We start from the raw sequence: 18,645 nt of genomic DNA, 5'->3' as shown, positions 1-18,645 counted from the left end.
AGGACTACATATTGTCTCCGAAGTTGTTTAACATCTACATGAAACCGTTGGGAGACATCATCAGGAGATTTGGTACAGGGTGTTATCAGTATGCTTCTATTTCTCCATGTCAGCATCATCAGGAAAGGGCATAACCTCCCTAAATGCCTGTCTGGAGTTGGTAATGGGCTGGATAAGGGATAACAAACTGAGACTGAATCCAGATAAGACGGAGGTACTCATTGTCCGGGGTCGGAACTCAAGAGATGATCTTGATCTGCCTGTTCTGAAAGGGGTCATGCTTCCCCAGAAGGAACAGGTACGCAGTCTGGGGGTGCTTCTGGATCAAAGTTTCTCCCTGGTGTCCCAGGTTCAGGCAGTGGCCAGAAGTGCCTTCTATCAGCTTTGGCTGATACACCAGCTGTGTCCATTTCTTGAGATAGATGACCTCAAAACAGTGGTACATCTTCTGGTAACCTCCAGACTGGATTACTGTAATGCGCTCTATGTGGGGTTGCCCACATAGAGTACATAGTCCAGAAACTACAGTTGGTTCAGAATGCGGCAGCCAGGCTGATCTCTGGGTCATCTAGGAGAGACCATATTACTCCCGTACTGAAGGAGTTACACTGGCTGCTGACATGTTTCCGGGCAAAATACAAGGTGTTAGTTATAACCTATAAATCCCTAAACAACTTGGGCCCTGGGCATTTAAGAGAACATCTTCTTCGTTATGAACCCCACCACCTAATGAGATCATCAGGAGAGGTCCGTCTGCATTTGCCACCGGCTCGTCTGATGGCTACTCAGAGACGGGCTTTCTCCATTGCTTCCCAAGGCTTTGGAATGCACTCCCTAGTGAAATAAGAGCCTCCCCATCTCTGACAATTTTTAAAAAGTCTTTAAAGATGTATCTGTTCACCCAGGCTTTTAACTGATACTGTTTTGATTGTTTTTAATGTTTTAGAATATTGTTTTAAAAATTTAAATTGTTGTGTTTTTAAATTTCTTGTTTTTGTTTTTAACTAATGTTTTAATGTTGTTTTTATCTCGTTGTAAACCGCCCAGAGATGTAGGTTTTGGGCGGTATAGAAATATGTTAAATAAAATAAAATAAATAAATATACACATAAATCGCAACATATATGTGGCTGAAAAGTATGATATGGAGAAGATACAGCAAACTGGGGGAGGAATGTTTTCTACTTAACATTATGCCAAATAGTGCAAACATATATGTGGCTGAAAAGTATGATATGGAGAAGATACAGCAAACTGGGGGAGGAATGTTTTCTACTTAACATTATGCCAAATAGTGCAAATCAAGAGTGAAGACAGATACAGTATTTTTTTTTAAAAGGTGTGTGGAGGGGGACTCACAGGTCTTTCCAATGCCAGATGAGCCCAGCTTTACAACTGAAATGATAGCATGCACACCAGTGAATTGAATTCTAGTCCAACAGTCAGTTTTGCTCATCCTGTGCTTCAAACAAACTAGTTCCCTTTTTATTTTTAAAAATGCTCACTGGAAAAAAAAAGTTCCTGTGTTTATTCTTTCCTATAATTTTTTTTTTTAAGTGCAAACTGCTCTAGGGATGTGGAGAGGAGTTTTCTTAGATGCCAGCTATGTTTTTAGCTGACTACTGTTAAGTGACTCCTGACTTCATTTAATCAGTATCAAGCACCGTTGACAAACTTGTAGAACCAGACCCCCCACCCCCAGTGCTCAACCCTGAAGATAAACAGTTTTGTTTGGGTTGTGTTGGTAGTGGGGGTACTTCCAGAGCAACCACACTGTTCTAAAGATGTTAGTTGGGTCTTTTTACCCAAAGACTATAAAAGGAAAACATGCTAGGAAAATGACTGTTTGTTTTCCATAGATCTTGACGGTGAAGGTTGAAGGCTTTCCTAAGTACCCAAAGGGGATCATAAAGCGTTCTGATGCAGAACAGTTCCTTTTAAAGAAGAACAAATTCCCAAAGATGTATATGTCTCAATATTTCAAGCTTCTGGAGAAGTTCCAGATAGCACTGCCACTAGGAGAAGATCAACTCCTTGTTCCAAGCAGGTATATAAGGACTTGAAAGCATAGCTGGTGTCAGGGAAATGTGTTCAGACATTCTGGGTGGGTGGGTGGGTGGGTGTTGTCCAGTAGACATAATGATGAGAGCACTCAGGAGAAAATACACTTTGTCCATTCTAGCTGCTGCTAACTCCTGATGCTATCTGAGTAATCTAGTAATCTTAGAATATAGAAATTCAAAGAGGTTTTTTTTAAAAAACAAAACAAACCCTTTCCCTTCTCTTTCAGCTTGTCAGATCACAGGCCTGTGATAGAATTGCCCCACTGTGAAAACTCAGAAATTATCATTAGGCTATATGAGATGCCATATTTCCCCATGGGTTTTTGGTCCAGGCTAATCAACAGATTGCTTGAAGTGTCTCCTTATATGTTGACCGGAAGAGGTATGGGCATTTAATTCAAGTTTTCAATTTACAAAAACCCTCAGAATGTTTTCATATCAAGGGATGCAAACCTAAGAAATCAGTCATCTGCTGTTTCCTGGTCTTTGTTTCATTTTTTAAAGTCCTGACTCTGAAGTATCTTGAATGTTCAGTGGGTGGAGAGCAAAATGACAACTAGCCAGTTGTCATTTTATACTACAGTTATAAGGCCTAGATCTCTCCCCTCCTGCTTCTTCAGACCACTGCCATTTCTTTTCAGCCCCATCCCAATAATTCTGCCAAATCCACAGTAACTTGCTTTGAGGAATAAAAAGGAGGGGAAAGCACTTGAGGTGGTAATTGGGCAACCACTAATCTTTCTACTGATCAGAAGAAGAACATGAAAGTATTGGCGTGTGTTTCCCTTTCTATCCTGTCTTTGGTGGATTATGAGTTTTCTTCCATGTGAAGAAGGGTGAGCTTTGCCTTTGGGGAAGATCTGATTTAGATATACTTGCAACATCTTACCAGCTTTGTATTGCATTTAGATTAGATCAGATTGGAGAATATGTTTTAGTTTGTGTCACTCTGTTTGCAAATGCTGTCAGTCCTTATAGAGGACGTACTTATTTGTGCAAGCTTATATGTTCTGCTTTAGATTATTTAACTAGTGCTACAGTTTCCGTGTGAGTTCCTGAAGACTTACCTCAGAGTAAGCCTCTCTGAGCTCAGTAGGACTCTAAGTAACTGTACATGGGATTGGGCTATAAGCAGCTTTTCAGATTTGCAACCTGATCTGGCAAATGCAATTTACATGTGAGAGCAGATTTTCACAGGTGGTTCTGTTGGATATGCAAAAGTTTTCAGATGTGAAGAAGGGATGAGGGGTTTGTATCTAGGAACCTACATAGTACCTTACACTTTTAGGTGGTTTGTATTCTGAACACTGTTCTTTGGCGGTGGCAGTCACATAGCCCAAGATAATTAGGCCACTATGTTGTGTTATATAATTGTACTATAATCTAGGTATGTACCTTACATACATCTAGGTATAAATGTAAGTAACTTAGCAGAGCTAGAAAGATTGCCAATTACTTCTGTTATGAGTTGTCTTTATGAACATATACAGCTGCTTTCTACTGTTGGTCCATCAGGGTCAGTATTGTCTGTGCCAGGCCTGCACAACATGCAGCCTGGGGGCCGGATGCGGCCCGCGAGACCTTTTTTCCTGGCCCCTAGGGCTATTTCCTCTTCCTCCCCCTGCTGCTTAAAAAACACCTCCTCAAAAAAAATTCCAGCCGCTGCACGGCCGAGGAGATGGCTGCAGGGGTGCGGGTGTTCTTCCTTACCCTCCCCCACGGCAGCAGTGGCGCACAGCGGAAGAAACCAGAGCGACACTCGGGTCTGCCATTTGGCCGGGTGTTGCTTCCCAACTGCGAGGCGCACCTGCGCAGTTAACTCTCTCTCTCTCTCTCTCTCTCTCTCTCTCTCTCTCTCTCTCTCTCTCTCCCACCAAGACTACTCCATTCTCTCTCTCTCTCCCCCACCAAGACTACTCCATTCATTCTCTCTCTCTCTCTCTCTCTCTCTCTCCCACCAAAGACTACTCCATTCTCTCTCTCTCTCCCACCAAGACTACTCCATTCTCTCTCTCTCTCCCACCAAGACTACACCATTCTCTCTCTCTCCCACCAAGACTACACCATTCTCTCTCTCTCCCACCAAGACTGCTCCATTCTCTCTCTCTCTCCCACCAAGACTGCTCCATTCTCTCTCTCTCTCCCACCAAGACCGCTCCATTCTCTCTCTCTCTCCCTCCCACCAAGACTGCTCCATTCTCTCTCTCTCTCCCTCCCACCAAGACCGCTCCATTCTCTCTCTCTCTCTCTCTCTCTCACACACACACACACACACACACACACACACACACCAAGACTACTCCATTCTCTCTCTCTCTCTCTCCCACCAAGACCGCTCCATTCTCTCTCATTCTCTCTCTCCCTCCCACCAAAACTGCTCCATTCTCTCTCTCTCTCTCCCACCAAGACTGCTCCATTCTCTCTCTCTCTCTCTCTCACCCACCAAGACTGCTCCTCTCTCTCTCTCTCTCTCTCTCTCTCTCTCCCACCAAGACTGCTCCATTCTCTTTCTCTCTCTCTCTCTCCCATCAAGACTGCTCCATTCTCTCTCTCTCTGCCACCAAGACTGGTTCTCATCTTTTTCCCCTTAAAAGTGTTCCATGTTTTGTGTGATGATTTGGCAGAGGTGGAAAGGAAGAACAATGCATTTTATTATGTATTTTGTACAGATTGTATAATATTTATATTATAAGAATGAATTTTAATTCAACTTATTTCATATTAATTTAAATCAATCTTGGCCTGCCAGAACATCAAAAGTTAAATATTGATTAAATTCATTTCACTTTAATTCAGTTGATTGGTTGATTGATTGATTGATATTAAGTGTTACTCTAATAATCAGCACCCTAGGAATTGACCTTGGTCCCCATGAACCAAGTCACGGTTGGTTTCGGCCCACCAGGTCATTTGAGTTGTGCAGGCCTGGTCTATGCTGAACGGCAGTGGCTTCTCAGGGCTTCAAACAGGACTCTTTCCCAAGCCTACCTGGAGACAGATGCCAGGGGTTGATCCAAGGATCTTTTGCATGCAGAGCATGTGTTCTGAACGATAGCCCTAGCTTGTATACATTTAAGAATAGGAAGTAATACCTCTTGTAATTTGTTTGGCCCCACACATACTGGCCAGCTGAGAGTAGCATTTCATACCTCTGATGAAGTTGATTCTAGCCAATGGAAGCTTATGCTACAATAGATTTCTTGGTCTTTAAGGTGCCACAAGTGTGTTTGTAGTTTGTTTTTCCCTTCAACTAACTGACATGGCTGGTTCCCTGGAAGTCCCTTTTAATGGATTATCCTTGAATCTTGGTACTTGGGCTTGGACCCTTGTTTCATTTAAGTTGTTCTCAATTGATTCACGAGATGTCTATTCCCACCTTTTAAAGATCATATGGCATGCATACTGAGTGAGTGAATGAATGCATGCACATGTTCATCCTCATACAGTGCTATAAAATAATAGGAATGTGTAAGTGAGGATGTAATAGTCTAAGTGTAAATAGTTCAGCAACAATAGGATACTCAAAAAGCATCTCTTCCCCTCCACCTCTCTAGAAAGAGCTCTTCGTCCTAACAGGATGTATTGGAGGCAAGGCATATACCTGAATTGGTCACCTGAAGCATATTGTTTGGTGGAATCAGCAATTTTTGAAAACAATCCAAACAGTTTCCTAAAAATCACCGTGCCTTCTTGCAGAAAAGGTTAAAACTTACTTCAGAACTTATTTGGGGGGTGGGGGCGGTGGAGCTGTTGTTTTCATTTGCACACAAAGCATGTCAGTTTGTTATAGCATATCATTGTTCTAACAACATTTTCTTGGCTCTCTTAAGGTTGTATCCTCTTGGGTCAAGTTGTGGATCATATTGATTCTCTTATGGAAGAATGGTTTCCTGGCTTACTAGATGTGGATGTATGTGGGGAAGGGGAAACACTCCTGAAGAAATGGGTTCTGTATAGTTTTGAGGATGGTGAAGAGCATCAGAAAATATTACTTGATGACTTACTTAAAAAAGCAGAAGAAGGTATCTAGTGCTTTAACAAGGCTACTGTGTAGTCCTTCTTACAAAAAAAGTATATCCATTATCAACATCCTAACGCTTTTGACTACAAAGTAACATCCTCATTAGTAATAATGTATTAAAAATGTACAGTATAGTAAGCGTCAATTAGCAATGTCAAAAGGTGGTTTCTAAACAATAAATAGATGACATTGTTTATTATTCATTTATATACTGTGCTGCTGCTACTACGGAGTTGCTACTGTTTATTTCCAAGAACATTCCAGAGAACACATTCAGGATTGCCTGCAGAATCTTTCAGACAATTATCATAGCTAAGCCTCCACTGATTTTGTGTGTGTATTACAGAGCGAGCTCACTTGCCCCACTGGGGACAATCTCAAACCCCGGACTATTTTGATTACTGCCAATACAAACTTCAGCAGTATCAGTCTGTACACTGCTTCCATCCCTTGACAGAATTTTCCAGCTTCCACAGTGCACAAGATTATATTAAGCAAATTGTAGAATGTATATCTCTAATTATTATCCAAGAGTTTACATCTTGTAAAAACAAAGAAATTCAAAATCCAAGCAGTAGATTTAGTGATTCCTTCAAGATCTGGATAGTGATCCAGTTACAGCCACAAAAGTGGTTTCTGTTCCTGCACTGACCAACTTTGGGATAGATTCTTTAGTTCCTCAATGCGCCCCTCCCCCGCCAAGTGTGCATGCTCCGCACCTGTTGCATCCGGCGATTGGGCACCATTTCGCTCAGTTTTTTTCTGACCACCGATGCGATCACTTCTTCGGTGTCTTTGGTTCCTTAGAAATTTTGTATTTTGGATTTTAACATGTTCCTTATTTAAGGATTGATCTTGGACTGGACTTTGACTATTCTTCCTCTAATTGTAAAGTATTTGGATTGCTTTTATGGACTCTTGACTTGGAACAGTTAAAGGACTTGTCTTTAGTGTTTTTGGACTGGCTGTGTTTGCAATGGTGGATTATTTCTTTACAGACTTTAGAAATTTTACTGGATAGTTTTTGATTTACGAATATGCTTGAACTGCTTGCTCATGAGCGGGATCTCTCCTCGGGGGGAAACCACCTTTAAAAGGTGCACTGACTGCAGGGGCAAACTTTTGTTTACAGACGACCACGACCGCTGTTTGTTTTGTTTGGGAGTGGGGCACGCCATGTCAAGTTGTTCAGTCTGCTCTTAGTTTTCCAAGCAGACTTTGAAAAATTGAGTGGTTTGCTTGAAAGTGGCTCTTCTGGAGGAGGCTCAGCCTAAGGAAATCATTTCCTTGATTTCCCTCAATGCCCAGCTTGGTACTGAAGTTGAAGCCGGGGACTGCTCTAGCAATGCAGTCAAAATCCTTGGTGTCGACATTGGAGTCGAAATAGGTTTTTAAGAAGCCAGAGTTGACACTGAGACATAAGACTTCTCATCAAGAGAAAGAAAAGTGTAGAGCCAAGGGGGGTAGTTCGGATACTCCACCTCCTAAAAAAACAGAAGGATACATCTGTGAGGTCGACCCGTCATCACTCAAAGTTGGGACTATAGTGCTGCTCTCCACCTTCAACACTGACACATCAGAATCGAGCTGCATCTCTCTCTCCAACACTGACACCACATCATTCACCAACTGTTCCTACATTAGGGCTTCAGCATCAAGCCGTGTCCTTATCTCTGGCTCTGATGCTTCAACAGTTGCCTCCAATACCTCGATGCCCATTGTCGGAGGCAAGGTCTATGGCGTCGATCCAGTGTGCAAAATCTCCGCTAGTGTTAGATGCCGATGTCGATGCTGAGATATCTTTGGACCCAAAGTCAACACTGAGTATTTTTTGGAGTCTGGTGACAGCAATCCATCAGTGGGCACTTTTAAGGGCTTTCTAAGTCATGGACTGGATATGGAGGATGATGACGTCGTGGTTGTTGCCCATCCTGTCCCCCAAACACTGTCCCTCTCTCCAATACCTCAAGGCTTTACAACACCCGTAAAGGTTTACAGCTGGTGTGTGGATAGGGTGTTGCACTCATAGGTCCTTCGCCTGTTTCCTTGGAGGACTACGAGATATTTAAAGCTTGGAAAGCGAGACAGCTGGAGGTGCCCTTAGTTGGTGCCAATGGCTACACAAGTCTCCTCGCCTCTAGTTATTATACAAGATATGGCTGTGCAAACAGTTATGCAGCAAGTTGTGACCCCTCAACAAGATGTTCCACAATTTGTTCATCAGAATGTGGCTGTGCAAGCTTGCCTACGTCCTCCTATTACTACTTCAACTGCGACTAAGGCTGTTACCTCTACTACTCAAACTCTAGCAGCTAACCCTGCTCCAGTTCAGATTGTTCACTCTATGAGTACTCCAACAATAGTTCAACCAAAATTTATGGCTACTATGACATCAGCTGTCTCGAGCCCTAAAGGTGGTAGACCAATAGGGGGTCTTGGGTTATTTGTCTCTTCCCTTTTGGAGGTGCAGGTTGAGAAATTACCTTTCTCACACAGATGGGTTGTGGCTGTGTTGATAACCAACAAGAATTTCCAATTACTCTGTGTTAATTTGTATTTGCCCCCTCATTATCTTTATGCGGAAATTGAACAACAATGGGAGGAAGTGGAAGCCTATATTTTGCAGTTGGTTTCTTTGATAATCGGAGGGGACTGTAATGCGAGATTGGGGCCAGATGATGCTTCATTGTATGAAAAGTTCTCTTTATGGCCTCCCTCACGAAACACAAACTCTTGTCTCCCCATACGTCTCTCTCTAGACCCCACTGGAAATTTTGCAGGGTTATGTTTGGTTCAGATGGCCCATAATTTAGATCCGATCATCCTGAACAGAGCTGCTCCTGGGGATTGCCCGGGCCAATTTACTTTCTGTTTGGGTGCTAAATTCTCTACTATTGATTATTTTGTGGTTACTCGTGACCTAGTTGTGAAGATAGAGGAGCTTAGGGTCATAGCTAGACCTGAAAGTGACCATTACCCACTTACTCTGATTTGTGAATTTACAGACCACAGTCATGGAACTTCTAGCTCTTTATCTTCAAGTTCTTCTGCTTGCTCTGGGCTGATTAGAGTAAAATGGAACAGACAGTCTGAGCAAGCAGTTTGTGGATGGCTTAATTCTAAGGCCAGAATAGAGATACGTGCTAGAATCTTGCATGATCAAGGTGCTCCTTCGATTCTCCCTGCCTATGCTGTGCTTGTACAATGCTTGAAACCATTTTTGACTAGTACATGTCATGTCTATCCTTCTGGCAGACCTAGATACGCAAAACAATGGTTTGATCAGGATTGTATAGTAGCAAAAAGGGATTTGGTCACTTTTTCTGTTCAGTTTAAAAATAATCCGACCCTGCTATTGAAATTGGAACTAGCTAAGAAAAAGAAAGCCTATAAGGTGCTCTTGAGGAGCAAGAAAAAAGCCTCTATGCAGGAAAATTGGCTATTGCTTTTTAATACAGTCAAGAATAAGGATTCAGTGGGTTTTGGGGGGCTAGTTTCTGCCTCTGCCAATTCTCCCAGTGACAACAGGGATTCTTTAATTTCAGCAGAAATTTGGGAGTCTCACTTTGCGTGTCTATATACTGATCAGAGTGCGTATTCTTGCTTGGATCTACCTTTAGGAGATTTGCCTCAGTGGCCTGCTGTATCTCCTCAAGAGATCAAGTAACTGATTTCCCAACTTAAAGGCAGGAAAGCCCCAGGAAATGACTTTATTCCTTCTGATCTTCTGAAGGATCACATTGACTGGTGGGCTTCTGTGCTGGCTGCTTTATTTACTTACATCGATCAGACGGCCCACATCTCAAAGGACTGGGGTATGGCTATTGTTGTCCCGATTTTCAAGAAAGGGAAAAGAGAAGATCCATCCAACTACAGACCAATAAGCCTCTTAAATATAATAAGCAAATTATATGTGAAACATCTGTGCATAAAATTATGTTCCTGGCTGGACCAGGAAGGCTTATTAGAAGATGAGCTAGCCGGCTTTAGACAGGGCAGATCAGTTAGAGATCATTGTTTAATCCTGCAACATCTTATTGAAAAGTACATCTCCTTGGGTAAACAATCACTTTTTGCTGCATTTGTTGACTTTCGCTCAACCTTTGATTCTATTTCTAGAAATTTATTGTGGGCAAAATTGGCTAATGCATCAGTTGATAAGCGGCTTTTATTGTTACTTTATAAATTACACAAGAACTCTTCTGTCTGTGTTCGTTTGAACTCTACTGGTCACTTATCTAAACCAATTCCAACTACAAAAGCTGTGAGACAAGGGTGCATACTTGCACCTTTTTTGTTTAATTTTTATGTAAATGATTTAATTAAACGTTTACAGGAATTGGATACTTTTGCCCCTATATTAGCAAACAGAAGGCTGCCACTGACGATGCAGTGATTCTTTCCCAAACTAGATCAGGTCTTAAGAGAGCTCTGGGGGCTTTGGTCACACATTGTCAGGAGGAACATCTGGTCATCAATTATTCCAAAATGAAAATAGTTTGCTTTAACAATAAACATGAGAGATGCAGAGTGCGTTATCTTCAAGTAAAAATTTCACTAGCAAGCCATCCGATTGATGTTGAAACCTAGAAAGAAGCGGACTGCGTTTAGATAGACTGGAGTTTTAGATGAACATCAAGTCGAACAAGTAAAGCAAATCAAATATCTTGGTGTAGTATTTCAATATAACAACAGGCAATGCGCTCATGCTAGAATGGTTTCTGATTTGGCTCAACGAAGCGCGGTAGCTTTTCTGAGATTTCACCATGCGCCGGGCGGAGGATATATTCTTGCCGCCATTAAATTGTTCCTCGCTAAAACTGTACCACAACTTTTGTATGGAATTCAATTGGGCCCCTTTGATAGTTTTACGCCCCTAGAGCAGGTTCAGTCGGGCTTTCTAAGAGCGCTTTTTGGTACACCTAGATGCACCCCTAACGTGGCGCTACAACAGGAGGCTGGGTTGTGGAAGATTGAGACCAGGGCATGGTTGCAGATTATTTTCTACTGGCTGAAGCTCCATCTCCAGCCAGTGGGACTTGTGCCTAGGTTTCTTTCGGCTACACCCCGGCCTATTTGGCTGGTAACAATTATGGATAAACTTTCCTGTATTGGATCCTGAATTTTTATTAGAAACTGACCTAGTGAATGCCAGAAAATTAGTTCATCAACGTTTAAATGACATGGAGCTCCAGAACAAGTTGGCCTGTCTGCCAGCATTTTACAGTCAGTTTAAGGCCAGGATGGTTTTTTCCCCAGCTTCATATTTGTCCACCATAACTGCCAGAAAGTTCAGCTGGGCTTTTTCGAGAGCACGTTTTAATGCCTTTCCTTCAGCTATACTAACGGAGAGATTTCAACATCTACCCCTGGAGGCTTGCTTGTGCCCTTGTGGTTTGGGTGAACCTGAATCAATGGCTCATATTTTATTACGCTGTAGATTCTGTAGTAATATTAGATGTCATTGGATTCTGCCGCTTCTTTCTAGGTTTCAACATCAATCGGATGGCTTGCTGGTGAAATTTTTACTTGAAGATAATGCACTCTGCATCTCTCATGTTGTAGCAAAATTTTGTTACGTTGCAATTAGAATTCATAGTTCATTGATTGATGCTAAAGTTAATGATTAAGTTAATGTTGAATGCTGGAATAATGTTTATTGTTTGTGTTGTTGTTTTTGTTTTGGCCATTGGCCGTAAATAAAGTATCTATCTATGGCTACTCAGACTCATGTGCTGTTGGCCATGAATGCAACTCAGACTCGTTCATCACTTGCCTCAGACAAGGCTTTGCAATCTTCAAAGTCTGGGACTTCTTCCAGCTCTTCGACAGACTTAGATAAACAACGCTGGCCTGCGAAAGCAAGTGCTTCGTGTACAACTAGGGCAGTCAGCTCTAAGTCTGTGGTGAGATCTGAAGAGCCTGTCTCCTCTGATGATGACTATGATTCCGTTTCTTCTGAGTCTGAATCTACCGGAAATAATTCTGCCCCTGACCAAGATGTGCCTACCAGTTCTTCCATATCTCCAAATGAGGAGATGTGCTCCTACCATCAGCAGGTGGCTGAGGTGGTTTCTGTGCTGGGACTCTATCTAAAACAGAAAATGATAGATTTGGATGACCGGTGTTCTCTCTAATTATTTTCATCTGTGTGCGGAATGAGTTTTGTTCTGGGCAGCAGTGTCAAGGCAGTGTGTGCGCACATGCATTCGGAGTTGTGCCTTCCCTGATTCAACCTGCGGGATCTAAAATTAACTGAGTGGACATCAAACAACATGTGAGTGCGCACACCTTAGAGGGAACACTGTGGATGACCCTGTTTATAATTTTATGAAATGAACTTTGATGACTCAACCTGTATATCTTCCCATGTTTCACTTAATAACCAAGGCTGCGAAGACAGAATGGGAGGTGCTAGTGACATCGACACCCACCTCGAAAAGATTGGAAACACTCTATAGGGTGCAGGAGGAGGATAACAAATACCTATTGAAGCACCCAATACCTAATTCTATCATTATTGACTGTGCCTCTTCTTCCAAGGGCATACTACACCAGCCTATAAAGAGGGTCCCAAGTTGTATGTTTTGGGGCACCAAACTTATGCTACAGCATGTCTGTCGATTTTTTAAAAAATGCTTATTATATGGCCTTTTTGTCCAAATATACACACACCTTGTTGAACAACCCTTTTGGGGAATGTGCTAATTTCAGAAGAATTCCAAAAGAAATTTGAGGAAACATTTGCTAAAACAACTATGGCAACAAGACAACAGCTGAGTAGTGCCAAGCATCTGGTGGAATCAGAATCATGCACACTCATATCTGCAATTGTATTACACCGATGTGCTTGGTTATGCTCCACCAGCCTTCAGCAGGATATGAGAGACAGGGTGGAGGCTTTACCTTTTGATGGAAAAGGTCTGTTCTGTAATGAGAGACTTCACAATGGAAAGGTGGAAGAAATCTAAATATACAGCTAAAACTTCCACTTCCACAACCCAGTGGTATGCTAGTACCAGGTTCCATCCTTATAACGTCAACAAAGCAACTATCACCGGCACTTCCAATGCTACAAGAAGAAGCCATACAACACCAAGAATAGGGCAATCCAGCTGCACAAAATAAGGTGGTGCAATCAACTAAGCAACACCTTTGATTGGTACGCCAGCCCAACTGCATGATCGGTAATGTCACCCTCTCTACTGACACCCCCATCTGTCAGAGTCAGGAACATCATCTACCTGACCAGAGCCAGCAACACCATCAGACTGGCATGTCATGCTCAAGCATGGTGCTGCATAACCTCAAACTGGTAGGTCTTGAGGATAATTCAAACTGGATATGCAATAGAATGTGATACTCTACTGGTTTACACAGGGGTGAAGGACACTCCTGCCTCAGAGACTCTGATGGAAGAAGTCATCTTGTTATTGGACAAAGGAGCGATATCTCCAGTACAGTGGGCGTACAGACATGGGAGATTTTACTCCTATTACTTTCAGATCCCAAAATGGGATGGGGGAATCCGCCCCATAATGGACCTGCGGTGGCTCAACCTGTATGTTGATGTGAAAAAATTCCGAATGATAATGTTTTAGACAATCCTTCCCTTCCTACATGGGGAGGAATGGGTTGCGACATTGGTCCTAAAGGATGCCTATTTTCACTTCGGCATACAGGAGAATCACAGGAAGTTCCTTCGATTTAGTGGGACAAAAGATTTATAAATACAGAGTCCTACCTTTTGGGCTGTTGATGGCACCAAGAGTGTTTACGAAGTGTTTGACGGTGGTGGTTGCATACCTTTGGACTCGAGGCCTATCCCTTTTTCTGTACTTGGACGACTGGCTGATGACAGCAAAGTCAAAAGAACAGTTACTTTCTTAGATCAACTATGTGACAGATCTTCTGCTGGATTTGGGCATCCAAATCAATTGTGAAAAATCACACTTGATCTTTGTAGCCGTCTATTGTAAGACAGCTACAATACATAGGGGTGGTGCTGGACATGGACCATAAAAGGGCATTCCTGCCAGAAGAACGTTACGAATCCTAGATCAGCTGGTACACCCATTCCAAGAGGTACCACTTCAGTGGGCCACTTCACTTCATGCACTTTGATAGTACAATATGCCAGACTGCGGATGCAGAACCTGCAACTGTGGTATCTGTCCATGTTCAGACCAAATGTGAACAGCCAAAACATGTGGCTCAGTGTCCCAGAAGCGGTGCTCCAATCCTTAACTTGGTGGACACAGAGAGCATCTCTTGCAGGGGATGCAATTCAAGGTGCCTATACCCACTCTGACGGTCACGACAGATACCTCCCTGCTGGGATAGGGGTAGCACATGTCGGGCCTCAAGGTGCAAGGTCTATGGACTACACTACATGAAAAGCATCATGTAAGTTTCCTGGAACTACTTGCGTTCTGTCTGGCCCTGAAGTCGTTCCAGAACCAGTTGAGAGGGGAAGTTATTCAAATTCAATTGGACAATACGACTTCAATGGCTTACATAAACATGCAGGGGGAACGGTGTCTCGGTCCCTGTGCCACTTGAGCCAGCAGATATAGAACTGGTGTGTCATCCACTGAATCCACATGGTGGCAATTCATATCAAGGGCAAGGACAACACTCTGGTGGATGTGCTGAGCAGATCACAGATCATGTTACAACAGCATGAATGGAAGTTGAATCCCTGCTACCTGGACACGATATTCGCGATATAGGGCACTCCATCGGTGGACCTGTTTGCGACACAGGAAAACAAAGTGTGAAAATTATTGCTCAAGAGCAGGAGTGGGAAAATGCACCAAGGACAATGTTTTCCAGTACCTATGGATGGAAAGTTTGTTTTACCTATACCCACTTTGTCCACTACTCAACAGGGTAGTGGCAAAGGTGCTGCAAGAAATGACAAGATGCATTATGATAATGCCATGGTGGCCAAGACAGTCTCTGGACCAAATCACAGGCGCTTGCCGATGCAGCCCGATCTGCTCAGTCAGGAGCAGGGCAGACTGCTGCACCCCAACTTGGGCACATTAAACCTCATGGCTTGGAGGATAAGTTACTAAGTGAAATCTTGAACGACAAGAAAACCTCTTCTAGAAGGACCTATTCGGCAAAATGGACAAGGTTTCGTGCCTTTGCTGAGTCTAAACACTTTTGACCATGAAAGGCTTATATCCCTGAGGTGCTTGTTTACCTAACTTGAAACAAGCTGGACTAGCAACTGCGTCTGTCAAAGAGCACCTGGCTGCGATATCTTCGCATCATTCTGGGTGGGATGGAAAGACAGTATTCTCTTATCTGGCCTGTAAGAGGTTTCTGAAAGGCATAAACAATCTGTATCCTCTGGTGTGAAGTCCTGTCGATAAATGGAGCCTATCATTGGTCCTTTCTACCTTGACTAAGAAACCATTTGAGCATATGGCTACGGCTTCTTTGAAACTGGTGGTTGTAAAGACAGTTTTCTTCAAAGCAATAACTACAGCAAAATGGGCCAGTGAGCTCAATGCACTATGTATTGATGAGCCTTACACTAAGTTTTACCAGGACAAGGTTGTTATGTGTTTTGACTCAGATTTTCGACACAAAATAGTGTCTGATTTTCACATTAATCAGGGTGTACTCCCAACTTTCTTCAGGAAACCAATGACACCTCTTGTACAGACGATGCATAGTCTGGATGTCAGGTGCACTTTGCTGTTCTACTTGAAACAGACGACTGTACTGAGGAAAACTAAGAAACATTTTGTGTGTTACAAAGGCAAGAACAAGGGTTTTCCACCTTCGCGGCAACGGCTAGCTCACTGGCTGGTCGAGGTTATCTTTCTGGCCTATAAATTGCAGAAAGTAGATCCTCCATCTGCTGTCAAAGCCCATTCAACAAGGGCATCTGCTGCTTCAGCGGTCGATCTCTTGGGCATTATGTTTAGAAACATTTGCATGGCTGCCACTTAGGCCTCGGATCAAAAGTTTGTGGAACACTCCATGCTGGACCTTTGTTCAGCTGCAGCAGCATCTTTTGGACGGGCGGTGCTTAAGCGGGTGCTTCAGTAGCTTGCTTCTCCCACCACCAGCTAGGGGAAGCTTGTGAGTGACCCATTTTTGTCACTGGATCACTATCCAGATAAACAGGTTGCTTACCTGTAACAGATGATCTGGTAGTGATCTACTGACAGTCACAAAACCTGCCCATCCGTCCCCACTTCAGGAAGCAAGCATTGGGAAAGCAGTATTGGCTATAGGATGGATGTACATCTATGTGTTGATTTAAATATTGTAATAGTATGGCATTGTTGACCTACAAAAACTGAGGGAAATGGTGCCCAACTGCCAAATGTGACAGGTGTGGAGTATGCGCACTCAGCAGAGGAGGGATGCATCGAAGAGCTAAAGAATCTATACTGAAGTTGGTCTGCGCAGGCACAGAACCCACTTTTGTGATTGTCAGTAGATCACTACCAGATCGTCTGTTACAGGTAAGCAACCTGTTTTTATGCAAAACCTCTGCCCATGTGACTGTTAATGATTGGAATGTCTCTTCTGCGCTTCAAAACATGCTGCCAACTGACCATTTTAGAGAAATGCAAGACATTATTTTCAAGTATCCATTATGCGTGCATTAAAAATATATGCTACTATGATATATATGGAATAGTGGAAATGCAGTGGTGTGTGTGTGTGTGTGTTGAGTGAGAGTGTGTGTATCATTCATTTTTCTTTTTACTTACATAGGTGACCTCTTAATAAATCCAGATCGACCAAAATGCACCATTCCAATAGCCCAGATTGCACCTGACCTGATACTGGCTGATTTACCTAGAAATATAATGTTGAACAATGATGGACTAGAATTTGACCAAAGACCAGAATTTCTTCTAGGTAATACTGTTTTTGGTCCATTTCCTGCAGTTAAAAGGTGCTACTGCCAAATGCTTCTGTTTTGTTTAAATTAAGCACAGGTATCCAACCTATTGTAAAAATAATCTGTCAATAACACAAGTTTCTCCTCCTCCAAATCCGAATGTAGAACCATCAAGTTACCTGCTGTGACATTTTAAATGAGATTTTGCTGATAAAATCTCTTACATCCAAGCTGACCTACTGTCACAGAGTCTGTTATGGAGGTATCCAATAGCTCTTCTGATATGACTAGATTAGATTGGTTTCGGTCTGCGACTTGTAGGGATGTGGCTGCCTGGAGCAGTGCATCCTACCAACTGATCTCTTGCCCTTGCCAAATATGGTTTGTTTTATCTGGCAGGGAAGTTATTGGAGAAGGTCTTTTAAACATCACAAATGCTTCTGTAAGGGAGGGGGAAGGGTGCACCCTTGTCTTAAGAAGGCGATTATTAAACCGCTTCTTAAGAAACCTGCCATAGATCCCTCAGAGTTGAGGAATTATAGATCAGTCTCTAGTTGGGCAAGGTGATTTGAGAGGTTGTTTATCTGGACCTATTTCAACCAGCTGTCATGGTGGCTTATGGAGTGGAGATGGCCTTGGTTGACCTGATGGATGCTCTTTAGGAGTAAACGAAGAGAGTGTGACTCTATTGGTTCTTTTGGATCTTTTGGGCAGCTTTCAATACCATTGACCATGGTATTTTTCTGGACCGTCTGGGAGAGTTGGGAGTGGGAGCTACTAATTTGCAGTGGTTTCATTCCTAACTCTCTCGGGCAGTTTCTAGATGTTGCCACTTGGAGATAAGTTAGATCTACCTGTTCTGGATGGGTTTAGACTCCCTCAGAAGGAACAAGTACACAGTTTAGGATTTCTTCTGGACTCAAATCTCTCTCTGGTGCCTCAGGTTGAGGCAGTGGCCAGGAGTGCTTTTTATCAGCTTTGACTGATATGTCAACTGTGTTTATTTCTTGAAGAAAGAGAGAACTTAAAACAGTAGTACATATATTGGTAGCCACCAGGCTCTGCTACTATAATGCGCTCTATGTTGGGCTGCTTTTGTATATAGTCCAGAAACTGCAATGGGTGCAAAATGTTTCAATATTTTTGACTGCTTTAAAAAAAAATTAGATACAGCTTTTTAACCAGGGTGATTTTAAAAGATTTGTTGTATTTTATTGTTTTAATGTTTGTGATTTGCATTTTAATTGTATGTAAACCACCCTGAGATGGCGCCCACAGAGCCCTGTGGTTGTCTTTGGTAGAATACAGGAGGGGTTTACCATTGCCATCTCCCCTGAAGTATGAGATGATGCCTTTCAGCATCTTCCTATATCACTGCTTCCCGATGCAGGCGTTTCCCACAGTCTGGGAAACATACAAGCGGGGATTCGAACCAGCAACCTCTGACTTTCTAATCAAGTCATTTCCCCGCTGCACCATTAGATGGAATTGGGTAGTATATAAACACATTATACAAACAAACAAATATTTCTTCAGCAAAAACCGTTCAAGCTGCATCTCCATACTGGCAACTACTTATCACTTTTGCACACAATTTTCTTGCTTTTAATTGCTTAGTCTCTTAAAATGTCTATTTTATGCCATCTCTGCAGTCAAGAATAAATCAGTCATCTTAAGTTGCATTT

At 42.6% G+C, this 18,645-nt stretch overlaps 1 protein-coding gene across 5 annotated transcripts in view; it reads left to right on the top strand.

The window, feature by feature from the left end:
- LRRK2 (leucine rich repeat kinase 2) overlaps positions 1-18,645 on the top strand; it is a 138,106-nt gene that overhangs the window by 88,243 nt on the left and 31,218 nt on the right. For all 5 annotated transcript variants that reach the window (XM_053251704.1, XM_053251705.1, XM_053251706.1 and 2 more), the window contains 5 exons: positions 1,860-2,047; positions 2,291-2,445; positions 5,618-5,764; positions 5,894-6,085; positions 16,831-16,977. In XM_053251704.1, the coding sequence (XP_053107679.1) occupies positions 1,860-2,047; positions 2,291-2,445; positions 5,618-5,764; positions 5,894-6,085; positions 16,831-16,977 (829 nt within the window). The remainder of the gene's footprint in view (positions 1-1,859; positions 2,048-2,290; positions 2,446-5,617; positions 5,765-5,893; positions 6,086-16,830; positions 16,978-18,645) is intronic.

This window comes from Hemicordylus capensis, chromosome 5 (assembly GCF_027244095.1).
Source record: "Hemicordylus capensis ecotype Gifberg chromosome 5, rHemCap1.1.pri, whole genome shotgun sequence".
Taxonomy (NCBI): Eukaryota; Metazoa; Chordata; class Lepidosauria; order Squamata; family Cordylidae; genus Hemicordylus; species Hemicordylus capensis.
The sequence above is the reverse complement of the archived record's forward strand: the minus strand, read 5'-3'. Positions and strand labels throughout refer to the sequence as shown.